General features: G+C 36.8%; 1 protein-coding gene across 1 annotated transcript; it reads right to left on the reverse strand.

Annotated features, from left to right (window-relative positions):
- Positions 1-97: 97 nt before the first annotated feature.
- LOC128683560 (uncharacterized protein) lies at positions 98-16,703 on the reverse strand. Its single transcript, XM_053769306.2, has 19 exons — positions 16,319-16,703; positions 15,921-16,169; positions 15,298-15,550; positions 14,668-14,856; positions 14,041-14,232; positions 13,399-13,724; positions 12,968-13,092; positions 12,303-12,474; positions 11,704-11,822; positions 11,042-11,214; positions 10,020-10,100; positions 8,785-8,983; positions 8,129-8,292; positions 7,577-7,723; positions 6,689-6,804; positions 5,382-5,511; positions 4,475-4,639; positions 4,021-4,132; positions 98-3,620 (listed from the first exon to the last, which is right to left on the reverse strand). Exons 1-19 carry the CDS (start codon positions 16,471-16,473, stop codon positions 3,448-3,450), a joined length of 3,240 nt encoding a protein of 1,079 aa, XP_053625281.1. The 5' UTR covers positions 16,474-16,703; the 3' UTR covers positions 98-3,447.
- Positions 16,704-17,024: the final 321 nt, after the last annotated feature.

Here is a 17,024-nt window from a genome sequence, read left to right on the forward strand (position 1 = left end):
TAAGAGGTACGCATTAAACCTACGCTGTCAGCACACTTGCGTTGAATTTAATAAAAGAAAATATTAACTGGAAAGTATTAAAAATAAAACACCATAATAATAAATATCAATTATTTTATCACAGAGAATCACATTGTGTTATACAACATATTTACGTGGCTAGTACAAAATATTCCATAGAATGATCTAGTTATATGTATTCACATCAATATACCAAAGATGTCGATAGCAAATAGAAACATACAAACAGCAGAAATCATAATCTTTGTTCAAGAGGTCCTAAATGTTGCAGAAATTGCACAAAACTCATATGAATGAAAGTATAACAGAACATAGATTTGTTTAATAAAATATTTGCAATAGACTAAAACAAAGAAATCCAACGTTTAATGTGTGTGAGATTTATGAAACTATTATTATTATGAAATATAGATATTGTAACGGCGAGTGTACATACTCCAGCAATAAATATTGCACAGCGATTATTTAGAAAGACATTAGGTTTGTAGAGCATTATCTCTGTCCTACACTAATGGTGATGTTTGTCAGTCGACGTGTAAGTGCTAGGCAGAGATAGCGCTCTATAAACAGAAACAGCCTGTCTTTTTTTCTGTCTCGGTCTTGACAATCTGACGAACATGCTTTTTGTAGAAGTCGACAAGTCGGTATGAATAGTACCTAGACAAGTATTAGTGTCCGACCGAATAGGCCACAATAGTGGCCACAGTGTTCACCAGCCTTGTTTCGGCCCTTTAGTTTCGGCCCAAAATAAGCCAAATTTTTGGGGCATTTCAGTACAAATGACCACTTTTTAATTCAGTAAAATGAATGAAATTGAACAGAATAATCGGCTGTGGGAAACATTCAAAAATTGAACTTCGCTCGAACACTGATAAATGTATTTAAAAGCCGCCAAATTATGCAACGAACGGCATATACTAAAAACACAACTTTTCAGACATATTTCTAAATTTTATGGTATTATTAACATAATGTATAATACAAATGATCGAACATTATGAAATAAATGATTACCATCGTATGTAATACCAATACAGGTTTGTATATTAACAATATTATCATAACTACTAAGACGGGAAACATACATGACCTAACAAATTTTACAAATATAATTACAAAATTAATGAGGATCATCTATGAAAATAATAAAAGGTGAAAGTTTTGTACTGTACATATAGGTAAAAATAAATAAATTCGACATTCATACCATAAACTAACGACTTTATTGTCTATTTACACCCATTTATTTATAACTTGGACTGGTTTCATTTAGAATTCGTTTTATAAATTTAAGGTTGGCCTACACTTTGTTATCACAAGATATCACGTATGCGGTCACTACCGACACTATATTATTCTGACGTGAAGTGTAGTTCCAACCGACAAGTATCTTTCAACTTCTGAAAATTATTTAAAATACAGCTTCCGAATAAAGCAAACGAAAATATTATCCATACACGTATTATGAAGAGGATATTTCGTAGGATTATTCTTCCCACCAGATTGCGTTAGTGTAACCTCTAGTAGACATGAATGTATTATAATGAACTAATTCTGTGTCCCGAGGGCCAAACGGTGACTATGTCGCATGCCATATTGTGGAATCCGCAGTTTTACAAAAGCGACAATTTGCAAAACTGATCCGCTTTGTAAAACGGCTACTTTCCGTTCAGCCGGATAGCAAAACCGCTGAAATCCGTTACTATCCGGATTCTATAATATGGCTGTGACGTTTCCATAAGCGGAGACATTAGATAGATCTAAATCACTCTCCACAGGCTGTGTCGTATGATGGATAACGATTCACCTTTAACCGCCCATTTGAAAACAATATACAATACATACACAGCGAGATTTAATATTAAGACCATGACAGTATTACGCGAATAGCGCAATGCACAACTCGTATCAATAATAGTAGGTTTATTTTTACAGTTTTATGCTAGTCTTTGTTTGCCATATCCAGTTAGGCCTTATAGGACATATTTAGGCAAAACATATATAGCAAATGCGCTCAATAAATGACGGATATCAGTGTGCATAAAATGTAAAAAAAGTTTGCAAAGGATAGGACAAAATTGTGATACACACAGATGGTGCAAGTGATAAGAATTCGTAGAATTAATTGCAAAAAATCTTTTTACAAAACTTGTCAATTTTCAATGTCCAATACATTACCATTTTTTTTATTCATATAAAATACGATACAAAAGTTTCTATACCACGCATATTACTAAAACTATATACATTAGTTTAATACTATACAACATTGTCGATATATAAGTGATAAATAAATACCATATAGAGACAACTTGGTATAGTATATTATACAAAAATCCAACAGCTATAACGGGTCTAACCGATCCAATAAATATATAAAATAATTTACATTACAACGAATATTCGTTTACGCATTCGTCCGAGCTTGTAAGAAACTCGTGAATCAACAGCAGTCTTTAATCTGCCAGACTCCTAATGGCAATGTGGCACAGTTCAAACATATTACCAGAGACTAAGAAAACTAAAGACGACGTGCTAGTGTTGCCAAATGAGATAGAACAAATACAACTTCCCGGCTCATCTCATACAAAGCGGCAAATTGGACTTTGTAAAACCAGGTACAAATAGAGGGACAAAATATATTGCTGTTTCTTTTCGCGTATTTTTAATACGCATTTATCTTTTTCGTATCAGCGAAACGAAAGATATTATGAAGTCTATAGCTTTCTCTGACTACGGGTAATAATGAGTGCTAACGTGAGTGAATTTGCCGCTTGGGGCGCTGATGTAGTGCTTATGTTCCACGCACATGCGCAACAATTTTTCTTTGGTAATCAACCTTTCACTATACCAGTGCACCTAGACGCATTCATTGGCGTTAACTCCATAATTCTTCATTATTAACATATGGAGTGATACCGAATATTTAAAAACCCAGTTTTTTATTGTTTCAAAAAAGAAAAAACTTGTTTGTCTGTTACGTTTTCCCGTCTAAACCACTGGGCCGACTGTGATGAAATATCTTACCTACGTATATAGCTAGAGGTTCGAGGTCAAACAATTTCTTTCAAAAACTAGCCCCTGAGTGCCAATTGTGGATGAAAGATTGTTTAAAAAATAGCGGTAGTTTTCTATGATACTGATGATGATAGTGTATACTAAAATAGAAAAAAAATATATTTCCAGAATTTTCAGTATGAAAATAAGAAAGGAACTTAAATAATAAAAAAGACAGATATTTGTAGTAGGACTGGGCAGGAGTTACATGCATTAGACTGGGCTAGTTTATGATTTAGCAATATTAATAATAGCAAAATTTAATTATTTCTAATCAGGTGCCTCACTTCTTGCCTTCTTTCTTCTTTTTTAGTGTCACGTATATGACAAATCTGACTGTAAGTCTCGACCAATTATCGTTTGCCCACCTTATGAAAGTTCAAAACCGGTATTGCTGTTGACGGCGTATCGCAGTTTGTCTCGTAATGTGCTTCGTTTTTGGTAGTTGGGGAGCTTGAGGAGGTTGAAACACGTGGAGGAGGTCGGTAGTCTATTCAGGGGATCTTTCTTCCGTATCGTGAAGAAACCACGGATAACACTACCTGCAATAATAATTAATTATAAATCGAGAGAGATTAATTATGTCCGTCACGACCACAGAACTCATGTGCGAAAGCGATGGAATTAATTTATCACGGGTCGCCTATGTCTGTCACAGACAAGATTTGGGAATGACATCGTTAGAAACCAACGCGTGCACGCCACAATTATAAATTGAATTTTTGTTCGTAACGAATACACTTTTAAAACGCTGGACCGATTTTGATGAAGTTTGGCATAGCGACCTTCAGGATTAACATTTAGTTATGGGTGGAACGATGTTTATGGTTGGGTTTAGTTATGGGTATCGTAAGTCAAAAGTATACTATTTCGAAATTTCCACATTAAATTTTAAAATAGCACTACTCAAAAACCTACAAACTACTGGCAGTGGCACTGTACCTATGGTATCACCGGTGTCTTCGTCGTCGCCGACTTCCACACACCGTATCGAGAACGGTGGCTTGAGATGAGCGAAACCCAACACCGGTGGCTTGGAGCACGACGTCACAAACTAAAAAAATGCGGAAAACAAATTAAACGAGGTTTTTCGCCAACTCTCAAAGAGAACGGAAAAAAATAATTTTCACGAGGAAAAACTAGTAAATAAATAAATATATAAGGACCACATCACACAGATCGAGCTAGCCCCAAAGTAAGTTCGAGACTTATGTTATGGGGCACTGACTCAACTAATTAAATGTTACATTACCGATATTCACATTTATGTTTAATTTAATGAAATTCAATTTATTTTGTTTGATTTATTGAATTTTAATTAGATTCACTAACATGTTGTAAGTAATAATTAACAGGACCTCTGTTATCTGTTTACAAAATAAACAATTATTATCACCTTGAGGAACATGGCTCGCTCGTGTTCGCTGAAATCCCTCTGGAGTACGTCCCACAACCAACAAACCACTCGGTGTGAGTCGTGGAAGCCCCCGTAGTACTGCGTGTGTCGCCTCAAGTCTCGCAGGTCTAGCGGCACGTTGTCGCCGCTTATTAGTCTTTGGAGCTAAATATATGCAACGAAACTTTTATTAATAAATTGAAAGCGTTTAGTAAAAAAAATATATTTTACTTTGCCAACGTGATTTCTCACGGGAGCAGTAACCTATTTCCTTCTCGGTACTTCAAACTATGTAGTTAGTACGCAAAATTTCAAGGAGATTGGTTGAGTAGATACAGCGTTAAAAGGTAACTAAAAAACTTACTTTCGAATTTATTAGGATTAGGCCTTTACAGATACTTAATATATACTATAACTAGAGGCACGTCCCGGCTTCAGGTAAATTATAATAAATTACACACCTAAACTGAACAGGAACCACACTATCTATTGGTAAAAACCGCATGAAAACACTGCCGTAGTTTTTGAGTTTACAGTAAACGGACAAACAGACGCGACAGAGGACTTTGTTTTATAATGTGTAAGGATAAGGATAAAAAAATATCATAATCATCAGCCTTTTCATCGTCTCCACTGCTGGGACTCTAGCCTTCCCTATGGACGGATAAAAGCTACAAATTACTAGCACTGCTGAGAAGAAATGCCGAAAGAAACTCATTTAAACAATATTGGTCCTTATAATCAACGAAGAGTTCTTATATTTCTTTACTATGGTTATTTATATTCTGTATGGATTTTTCATTGACATTAACACATAATCAGTTTTAATTTCTTCTGTCTGTATGGCTCCTTTTACATTGTAAGGATATATATTAAAAAAAAATTAATATAAATGAAATAGACTTACTTCTGGCGTGGAAAACAGTGACAGCCACTCTGGATTTATGATAGTTCTAAAGCCTTTTATAAAAGCGTTGGTTTGGTCCTTGATCTGCGTGTGCATGCGGAAGTGAGCCATCAAATGTATGTAGTTTATTCTGTAAGAAAATTGTATTCATTAGATGAAGATATCTTACTAGTAACTGACACTCCGACTTAGTTGGATCCAAAACCCAACCGACCAATAGAAAGGAATGCAAGTATTAGCAGAAAAGGTCGTAAAATTACAGGGGATTTTTTAAAAATTGAAATATTTTTTACGACGTCCCTTTGGCATGTCCAGGCTGGGATGAGGAACACGCCAGGATTAGTGGGGGGGGGGGGGGATGATATACCAAATATTTATATATTTTCTATTAATTAAATATGTTACCGGCAATCTGTATAATTCGGTATTCTATACAATACTTGGATTATATACATTGCCGGTAACAGATACACTTTATCGCATCACATTTCTCTATTTGGACCCGGTTGATTGGTTGAGTGCCAATGACTTAGGCATTTTTTACCAGCCAACGTGATTTTGCATGGTATGTTTCACCATTTCCTGATAATATTATTATTATCCTATTTTAATTTGACAGATAAAGTGCTAAATAAATCTGCCTAATATGATTGGCCAGTTAGCCCTATCCAACACATGCTAAACAAAAATTTTAAAGCTATCTATTCTATATTTTTCATATAGGCTATCAGACACTTTATCAGCAAGCGAGTTAAACAGGCCCAAAGTTATAATTTTGTCTATCGAATCAATGTAGGCTAATAATTCTAAATTTTATTTTTTCACGTTTGGAATCTAAGTGGTACCAAATGTATGGATCAAAACAATTTTGAGAACAATGTCTTTGAGTTAAAGTGGCCTCTCTTTATAGTCGTATTCCTCATGGCTGAGTATCGTGGTAATTACGTGGAATGAAACACACACAACAACTTTCTTGGCATTATTAATGGAGTGCTTCACCATTGCCTTCTCTATTTCACACACAAGTTAATAATAATCAACCAGTATGCAGGTTTCCTCATGATGTTTTCCTTCACCGGAAGCAAGTGATGGTCGATGAAAACTACTATACATGAGTCAGATTGGTATACAAACTCATGTGGCACGAGTAGGATTCGAACCTGGGACCTTTCGATCAACAGGCGGGCGTCTTAACCATTACACCACCACGCTTCAGTGGCATAACCCTTCGCAAAACACTAATTATTTAAAGAGAAATAATAATTTAAAGCGTGATGACACTGTAAAGAAGCTAAAGACTATATTACTTGTTTTCGTTGGTGACCGGGACAGCTTTGCCGCCGGGTATGAGTTCGTGCGTTACAATTTCACCCAGCCTCTCTTCGTCCACGGAGAACGTCAGTTCTAGTGATGATATATCGCCCTGGAACAAAATTCAATCATCCAAAAGGAAGCAATCACTCTTGAACAACAAGTTAACAACAGTTAATGAAGATAAGCTGCGACCAAACAGTCGCTGACGTCACTTACCTTGTACTATATATATCATTTAAAATTGATAATACAAGCTTTGTACACTTTGCCGCGCTGGGAATCGAATCCAAGACATCCAGAATACGTACGGATGTGGTAACCACTACGTCAGAAAGTACGGAAGAGTCGTTTCCTCTGTATATTTACTCTGTGCCTTAATGTGAAAAGGAATAACCGTTATTTATTTTTATTAATCACTAGCGACCCGTTCCGTCTTCACACGGGTAAAAACAAAAAAGCCTATGTTACTCCTGAACATTGCGTCTATCTCAGTGCCAAATTTCATCAAAATCGGTCCAGTATTTTTTTTTTTAGTTTATTCATTACAAATAGAAAATTTTCTCTATGTAGTATTAGTATGGATGGCAAAAAAATATGCAATAGACTAGTTAATCACTCGGGTTAAACCATAGTCAATTAAACACACTTTCCTCGGGTAATCGGACTATCTACTAAAAAATCCGCATCAAAATCAGTTTTAAAGACGGGACAGACAGGTATATGTCTGTCCCGTAGTATGTATGTATATATACATACTACAACTGGCTTCCTGCTGTCTGTCCCTATGTATCTTACATAGCGACAGACAGCAGTTTGTTTTATACTACGTAAGTTCATAAGTAAGTTTGGTTATCAAGGTGGACTAAGCGTAAAATGCAAACCTGAAAATGTTTAATATAAGTGAGACTCCTGTACAGGTCCCGGTCCAACGAAGGCAGCTCATCTATCCAGCTGTACAGCGCTTGCTGCGTCTGCCCCAGCACTTGCGTGAGGAAGAACGAAGCAAATGGCACGTCCACCACGATACCCTGACGGAGAATAGTAATAATAGTTGTATTTATAATTGAAAAGAACTATGTATTCGCGGACACACGACTGCTAGATGTTGCCCGGGCCTTCGCTCCCATGGGAATTTTGAGATAAAATATATTTTATATCCAAGATTGCTATAGGCTATAGCCTATAGCAATCTTGGATAATGGACCTTTCTGATGGTGAAATTATTTTTAAAATCGGTTCGGTAGTTTCGGAGATTACCTGCCTCAAACATACGAACTCACAAACTTTTTTAGCACGTAGGGGGTTTCAAAATTTTTATGAGGAAAGCAGATTAGTTAAAAAGTCTAAATATTTCACTGAAGGGAAAATCAAACGGGCGAAGTCGCGGGCTATAGCTAATATTATAAACGAAAGGTTAAACAACCTGTAAGTACCTCATAAACAGCTTTCCCAAGCATTCTGCCGATAAATTCGAAGAGTTGCAGATGGTTTTCTTGCAGGCAGGAGGTGGGGGACGGGTACAGTCGCTCCTCGCTCGTCACGCGGAACAAGTTGAGGGACGGATCGAACACTCGCTTTATCGTTTCTTCTAAGAATTCTGGAAAAAAATGTATTTTTTTAAAATTGTTATTAATTTTTTTAAATTGTTATTAACATTTTGGACTCGGAACTTATGAGGTTACTTTTTATTATTATTATATTACTAGATGTTGCCCGAGGCTTCGCTCCCGTGGGAATTTTGAGATAAAATATAGCCTATTTATACCTCTTTATAATAATAGTATAGATTTAACCTAAATTTGCCCAATAGTGGGGGAGGATTGTTTCATTGTTAGCAAATAACGCATTTTTTATTTGTTCAAAACAATTTTCACAATAATTGATTGGCAATCCTTTACGATGGTTATATTAAGAGAGCAATTTACTTGTTCGAAAAGTAACTTTTTTAAAATCAAAGAAACAAACTGATAACACTTAACGGCTCGTATTGTGTGTATGATGACGGCACAATACAACCAGAACCATAGACAAATATATGCGATCACAAGTACAAGTATCCAGATTGTGGTCGGTCCTCTCCCGCCCTGACCTTTGAACACCCCGTCCTGGTCGATGCCCGCCTCGTCCAGCCCCTGCTCGTTGATGAAGCGCACGCGCACGCAGCCCTTGAGCGCGCGACTCGGCAGCGCCGCCAGCTGCCGGTAGCCGTCCTCCACCAGCCGCCCGCGCCGCACCGTCACCAGCGTCGACCGACCCGCGCATGCGCGCTCCGTCAGACCTAGCACCATCTGACCGAACATATATACTGATAAAGTATCTGATATATATACAACGCTAGTTGCGCCCCGGGGCTTTGCTCCCGTGGGAATTTCGAAATAAAAAGTACTCTATGTGTTATACCCGTGTACCAAATTTCATTACATCCGTCTAATAGATTTGCGTGAAAGAGAAACAAACATACACGCATATATCCCCACAAATTTTCGCATTTATATGTACAACAATAAATTTCAACTATATGGAATAATATTACTATTGAGCATCAAATACATAAGTTTTGTTTTCATTAATAGGATTATTCCATATCGAACAAATATCGTTAAAAATTTGTTGCAAATTCATCTAGCAGGTTCTTTATCAAAAAGTGGTGAAAATGGTCCATAGTCTCCTCAATAGACCCGGACAGATTAATTTATTATTTCTTAGTTGGGGACGCCAATGCAAGCACCAAACAGGTGATCGATCCTTTCATTCTGGGATCATTCAATCCCCCGAAGACCAGACACATATTGCATTCTTCTGATCCAATAATTTTCATGGTTGACTCTTCAATCATTGAGCCCAGGTTCTGGCATATGAGCATTTTACGTGGAGACAAATTGAGTTGCAAGATTTCCACCCGAATATACTTAGGGGGTGAATATACATAAGTTATATACTTACAATATAAAAGCTTGTAATAAAATATTTGTAAAACAAGTTTTTTTACAATATTGCCACTTTTGCCATGAGCTCAGAGACATTTTGTGGCATTTAACGTCTGACAAAAAGCCCATATCCGTGCCGTAAATCATTGAGGAGTTCCCTCGGGAGCCGATCCTGGGTGCACCATCAGGTCATGCATTATCATAATAATGCATTGTCATGTAAACTGAAGCGACGTTTCAACTCTGTAGGGTAACGGGACAGATGAAACTCAATAAAAGCTATTAATTAAAAATGACTACACTAATTACACTGTGCGTGCCACAGTAGCACAAAAGCCAACAGCTCAGTTTAAACACGACAACAATAACACCATAGACTAATTATTTGTAATGTTACCTTCTCATCAGAAACGGCTCGTCTAAACAATCTAACTCGCTCTCCATGGGCGATCATGTGTGGAGTCTTTTGCACTAAAACCTGAAAACACGTAAAAATATACTATTTTGTGTAACATGTTATTGCTGGAAATCGACAGACATACTTCTGATCATAAATAAACCTATGTATAGGTATGCTCTGATTTTCGACATGGGTATATCGACAATAATATCAGTGTAACAGTACAATAGGGTACTTGACAAATTTTCATTTTGATGATTATTGGAAGGGAATGGAATATGGCTGTGATTTTATAATCTGACGCCTGCCTCACATCAACCTTCTTTGCGAATTGAAAAATGTTGTGGACGATGTTGTTATATATAAAGTTTTCCCCATTAAAAATACATCAGTGTATACCTCTCTCTCTTATTCAAATTCAAAATTCTTTATTCAATATAGGATGATATACATCACTTATTGACGTAAAAAATGCAGACTTCTAAAGCGTAGGTGAAGAAAAGAAGGAGAAGAAGAAGAATTGTCTTGTTTTCATCCTGGGTCGGGACAGACTCGATATTCGCGTAAAAATAACCATGAAATGTCATCACACGCCTCATTCTAATATTATAAATGCGAAACTATGTTTGTTACCTCTTCACGGTCTTTCTACTCAAATAATCTTCTTGAAATTTTGCATACATTGTAGTTTGAAGTATGGAGAAGGACATTGGGGGAGGTAGTTTTCAGAGCGTTTCGACCGCTGCGGCCGCGCTGTCATTACGATCTGTCAATTTTCTTGAGGAAGGAATCATTTCCAAAATCAGTTATTTATGAAATTGATGTTACTACAGTGCAGATTAATTATTTTAAAGTCTGATAGTAAAACTAATTCTTGTATTAAAATTTGAAAAATTGTAATGACAGCGCGTGCGCACCTGTCAAAACGTGCTGAGAAACGTCCAGGGTAGCTTTAATCCCGGAAAGCTAGTGGTCTATGATCTATAACACAGTGTAAATGTGGACATGTACACACATACCTGTTGAGGTTTCTTCCCCTTCTCCAAGTCGGCCATGAACTGCGCAGTGCGGATGTCCCTCACCAACCAATGGTTGGCCGGCGTGTAGCTCCTACGGCAATCTCGTCTGTACAGGACTAGCAGTAGGGTGTGCAGTGAGTTGAACAACTCATTGCTTTGGATGCTTTTGAGATCTGGAAATAGAAGTTAATTCTTGTCTGTTTTTAATACCTTTATGTACAACGAAAACGTGTTAAAAGTACTTAAACAACATGAAGTTAAATGTCGCGAATGGTTGACTGAGAGATTCCATGAAGGGATCCCTTTCAGTCAACTTTACCTCTAGTATTTAATTAATTTATATCAATGTTTCACTATAAAATGTTTGACATTATAATAGATTAATAGAATAGGGTGAAATAGTTTTTATTTTTTATTTTGATGACTATCCGAAGGCCCTTATTAGAAACATCAGTGAAAAAATTAATATGACAATGACGACACTTTCAAAAATATTACAAAAACAAAATCACACATTTTTGAACTCCACAAACGCTAATACCAAATGAAACTCACAAATGTTTGTTCGACAGCTACCTTAACATGTCTTCCCGTAAATCTCTCTCCTAGATTTACGATCTTGATGTATAACATATTGTGATGCGAATCTCACTGTGACTTACCAAAAAGTTGCCCCATAATGGACTTGTAAACAAACATGTTTAGAAACAGTGACATGTTGATGAAGTCTTGCAGCTTGAATGGCTCCTGCTGCTCATACATTTCCATGTCGTCTAGTATCCTGAAACAAAGGGCATTGGCTTACAAACTAGTTGTTACTCATATCTCCGTTAGCGCTATATTTATTTATTCCAAATGTATGTTTGCCAATTATTCAACGCAGCGGTTTATACTAATACTAACGGCCCGTCCCGGCTTCGGTCGGGTAAAAACATAATATATTATCCACCTAAACCTTCCTCAGGAATCACACAATCTATTGGTGAAAACCGCATGAGAATCCGTGCAGTAGTTTTTGAGTTTATCGCGAACAGACAGGCAGACGCGGCAGAGGACTTTAATTTATAATATGTAAGGATTATAACGAGAAAAGATTTGTATTTTTGTTTGTAATAAATAAACTCGAAAACTACTCGATCTATTTTGTTGAAATTTGGCACAGAGATAGACGGAAACATTTAGGAGTAACATAGGCTACTATTTTAAAAAGAAACTCTGAAAACAAAATGCTACTTTTCGTCGTACAATAAAAATGCCTTACGTAACATAATGAGTCATGCAGTCAGCAAACAGTATGAGCATCTGGAACTCCGGCGCAGATGTCTTGGTGTTGACGGCCAGCAGGTCCAAGAAAGACTTCAGCCCGCAACTCGAGCCCAAGGTACATAGGAACTGCCACAGATAATACAGGATCTCGTCCTGGTTGCACAGACCTGGATATTTAAATCAAATTGATACATCTTCAGAGACACTAATGAGATAAATTAAAATATTATATTTTCACTTTTCATGCTCGTAAATTTTGATATTTCGATTGTATGAACCCTCGATGCAACTAAAAGCCTCGTCTAAAATGCATTGTTTCTCTATAGAAGCAGACCGTCTGCCTGTAATCGAAAGGTCCCCGGTTCGAATCCTACTCGTGGCACATGTATTTGTATACCAATCTGATTAATGTGTAGTAGTTTTCATCGACCACCACTTGCTTCCGGTGAAGGAAAACGTCGTGAGGAAACATGTACATGATGGACAGTTCAGTTCACTAGGTTGTGTATGCGACTACTTGCCACTTGGCGGTGGTAGTCGTAAGAGTCATATCAGACGCCTTTAGGCGACTTCAATAAAATCTGACACCATTATAAACAATAGCACACTCGATATGAATAACTATATCTTGATGTAAGAGTATAATCTACTATTAATTACCAGTCAAGATATCTAGATTAATCTGCTTCATAGTTTGCAGCGCCGTGTGGTACATGGAGCAGATCAGAGCCGCCTTCGTGCAGTCTGGGGATCCTAGTTTCCTGTAGTTTTTGTTTGGATTCGCCCTGAAACAACAAAATTAACTACTATATGGTAATATTATATACAGATAATTACTGTATTTACTAACATTATTTATTTACTAAAATTTAGAAAAAATATTTAAGTTAATCATTTCTATAACTATTTTTAGGGTTTTGAAGTAAACAACAAACTGATATTTGCTTAACATTGTTCATCTGTAATCTCTGTTTTTAATCTAAGCATGTTAAGTTAAGCTAAGTTCATTATCAGTTATAAAACCCGAGATCCAGCTAAAAATTAAGCTTTACCTTTAGAAGATTCGTTATTTAGTTAAAATGTAGTCGTACCTATTAGTTCTAGCTTCAATAGCCCTCCGGATGATCGCAGCGGGGTTGTTACTCTGCACCGGGGTGGAGGGCTGCGAGGGCCCCGCCCCCTCCTCTCCCGTCACCCCCGCGTCCAGCATTTCCTTCAGCGGCTGAGCCAGCATTTTCTTCAACATCGGAGCTCCCCACAATAAGTTCAACTGTTTTCGCAAGTTCCCCATCGCCGGGGGGAGGTAAGCGTCGAAACTCTGAGAGAACCAGCCAAGGATCGGATGCCAGTTGCTCAGGTTGCCCTTCTTGCAGACCACGTACTGCTGGCACGAGTCCAGGAAGCGGGTCACTACCAACTGTTCGAAATAAGCGACGTTAAATTACTATTAAACATAATAGGGACTTTTCTCTCCTTTACAAGTCTAGAATGTCGCTGTACAAATTTGAGCTTTATATGTAAGTAAAAAGCTGAAAATCACCAGCGCGAAACTACCTGATACTGAGACTTAATAAAAATTGAAACTATAAACATTATGTGGTGTTGCAAATTGAACACTACAACATATTATTTATGTAAATGACATCTAGCTGAACTTTCTTTTGCCCATTGAAGTGTCTTGCAATTAAGTAATCTGAAAATGGATTTTAAACTTCTTATCATGAGGAACTCACCACAAAAGTAGGATAATATGTCTGTGGTAGAGCATGTTCCCTCTCGGAGTGAGCCAGCTGTATCACGTTGGCCAACAGGCAGAGTGCGTAGTTCCCCTCCAGCGTGTTGAACACAATCCTCATGTTCTGGTCCGTGCTGAGGAATTCCATGCTCTTGTCGAACATTGAGTGAGTGCGGAATGCTGCGATGCTCTGTGGAAGAATATATTTCACATCATTCACAGGTTTATGATAATAATATGTAAATAGGAAAGAATTATATTACAAAGGCGTGACCTTTGTATATTGTACATATTCAGATGGATATTGCTCTTTTTATACTAACACTAGAGCTGATAGATTAATAGGAATACTTTATAACATAACATAGGCCGTCCTGGCTTCACTAGAATAAAGCCATAATAAGTTATGTACATATACCTTCCTTAGTAACCACACTCTCTATTGGTAAAAACCATATAAAAATTGGTCTGGTAGTTTTTGATTTTATCGCGTACAGACCGACGTAGGGGACTTAATTTTATAATGTGAAGGATTTCATTCACAATTTTCCAGTAATATGATTTACAAATCCCAAATATGAATATAATAGGCATTGATTTTGAGTAGCTCTTATCCTGTACTCACCTCAGGAGATATCTGATGCATGTGGTGCACAAGCGTGGGCACTGACATTATCTGTATGATGTACATAGTGAGTAGTTTCTCCGAGAACTGAGCGGACACCAGCGGCCGTAGCGACAGTGTGATGATAGCTGTCAGGGCTACCGTCTTGAGGGATACTTTTTCACGGCAAAGACCTCGCAGCAATAGTGACTGATATGTGAAGAAAAATGGGTCATGTTAAATTCTGTTTCGGTCAAACTATTTTCTTTTCATATTTACAGATTACATAAAATGTTTTAGTAAAGATTTTGTGATAAAGTCATTGTCTCAATAGAAAGAAATCCACTGCTAGTTAATAGGCATTTGGCATAACATCATGTCATGTCAATGTCAAGTGTTTCTTGAAATACTAAGAAGCTGCACCCACTTGTCACAAAGCCTGTCATGATAGGCACCACTGTAAGCATTGCAGACTGTTAGGCACCCATCATTTTATGTCTAACAAATGAGATAGCAATAATTTGTCAGAGCACATAGTTTTGGCCACACACATTGCAACTTTTACAATAAAACAGGTTAAGCGCAGTGTAACAGTACATTGTAATTTCATTGCAATGACATTAAAAAAACGTTACAATACATATGACATACCTTCAAAGTCAAATAATATCCTTTATGAAAAAGTGATCCCATAACATTTGCACAGAGCTGGTTCATGCCCCCGCGGAGCTTCTCAAAGTTTTTCAGTCTTGTTAGAGCCCAGGTGTTGGTCGCTGTGAAGGCAACCAGCGTGTGGAGGTGGACAAGGATGCTTTGCATGTCTATGGGTGATTCTGGTTTCAATTCCTCAAGGTACTGGCAACATTTGTAGAGCAGTTCTTTGATGTGTGTTATCCAGCGAATGCTGTAAATCAGTTTAGGTATTTAAAAATAAACAAATCTCACTTGAATATTATTAAAGGTGAATATAAGAATCCATATAAAACATCATTTTTTTTATTGCTAGCCACACTAAATGTTGTGGCTAACAACATAGACATATTTAATTGTACCTTGAGTGAATTCACATTTGTTATAGGTTGTAAAGTTATTTCTGTAAGCTACACTATTGAATTGGGTTAGCCAGTAAAGATAGATGTAAGTTGTGAATAAATAAATAAATAAATTTTATTTTTCAGTTTTGTTATTGTTACATTTTTTATTACAAAAAGTAAATCCAAAATGTATTTTTTTTATACAAGTATGTATATATGAATTTGTAATTAATTACATACCTGTAATCTTTATTCAAGAACACTCCAACATAAGAGAGCTTCACTGACTCAGAATGCAGACTATGTACAATGTACTTGCACAGTTTCTCAAATCTCTTCTTGTCCCGTTGCTGCTTGAATATTAGGAACAGATGGCAAGTGCTCTTGTATAGTTCAAGAGCGGGCACAAGGTCCGATGAAGCATTTGGCTCTTCCTGGACCTCGTGTGTGTGGGTCCCTGAATCTGGTAGCAGCTGATCAAACTCGTTGCTAAGTGGAAAAAGGAAGTGAAATAAATATAAATATAATCATTCTTAAAGAGCTACAATTAAAGTTCTATAATGAGTAAAATATTTACATGTTCTGAAATGTGGCAAAATGAGAAATATATGAAACGAGGGATGTAAATGTATACTCACAGAATAAGCTTTGTGAATCTTTGTCGGGCTAGCCACCCTTTTACGAGGGCCTGGATCTTTACCGCGGATTGTTCACGTTTCTTTTCCAGAGCCCGCTCTTCTCGAGCCGCTTTTGTCTGCTCCAAGAATGTATCCTTACTCGTCTGAGGAAACATTGCAATGCTATTCACAAAATTAATGGCTTTGTTTTCACTATTTGGTTTTGTAGCTGTCAGGATTGCGAGATCCTATACATGATAAAATCTATCCCGAAACACGCAGCATTTTTTCGGTATCATGTTTACAGAATAGTGCAGACATATTTTAAACCATAATGAACCACATAATGCGATTGATTTCAGCAAAATTTGCGACTTTTTCATAAAAGAAATCACCCGACGAATGAAAGAAGCTCGATTATTTTGACATTTATATTTTCTTATTGCAATTGCATGTGTTGCCATTATATAAAAATAGAGCTGTCAAAATACTTTTTTACCGTCCCAGTTGTATCTGCATAGCAGTCGTGCATAATGGCGTAAGTACTTAAAATAAAGTATTTACGGTATTTAAATAAGGTAATTTGTAGAGATATAAAAACATACATTGAAGATGTTCTTATATCTGTGGTAATTTGAAAACTAAATTGTGTTTGTAGAATCACAAAGTATTTTTCTAAGTAGCAATAATAATTTATATATATTTCTGATAGATATATAAAGCAAAG

This window comes from Plodia interpunctella, chromosome 3, assembly GCF_027563975.2.
Source record: "Plodia interpunctella isolate USDA-ARS_2022_Savannah chromosome 3, ilPloInte3.2, whole genome shotgun sequence".
NCBI classification, from domain to species: Eukaryota; Metazoa; Arthropoda; class Insecta; order Lepidoptera; family Pyralidae; genus Plodia; species Plodia interpunctella.

Excerpts from the sequence above, each read along its gene's own strand:
- LOC128683560 (XM_053769306.2), bottom strand. The coding sequence starts at position 16,473 with ATGTTTCCTCAGACGAGTAAGGATACATTCTTGGAGCAGACAAAAGCG. Across the intron at positions 5,512-6,688 it reads CCGGTCACCAACGAAAACAA|AATAAACTACATACATTTGA; the intron begins GTAATATAGTCT and ends ATTTTCTTACAG. Across the intron at positions 4,640-5,381 it reads CACTGTTTTCCACGCCAGAA|CTCCAAAGACTAATAAGCGG; the intron begins GTAAGTCTATTT and ends GCATATATTTAG.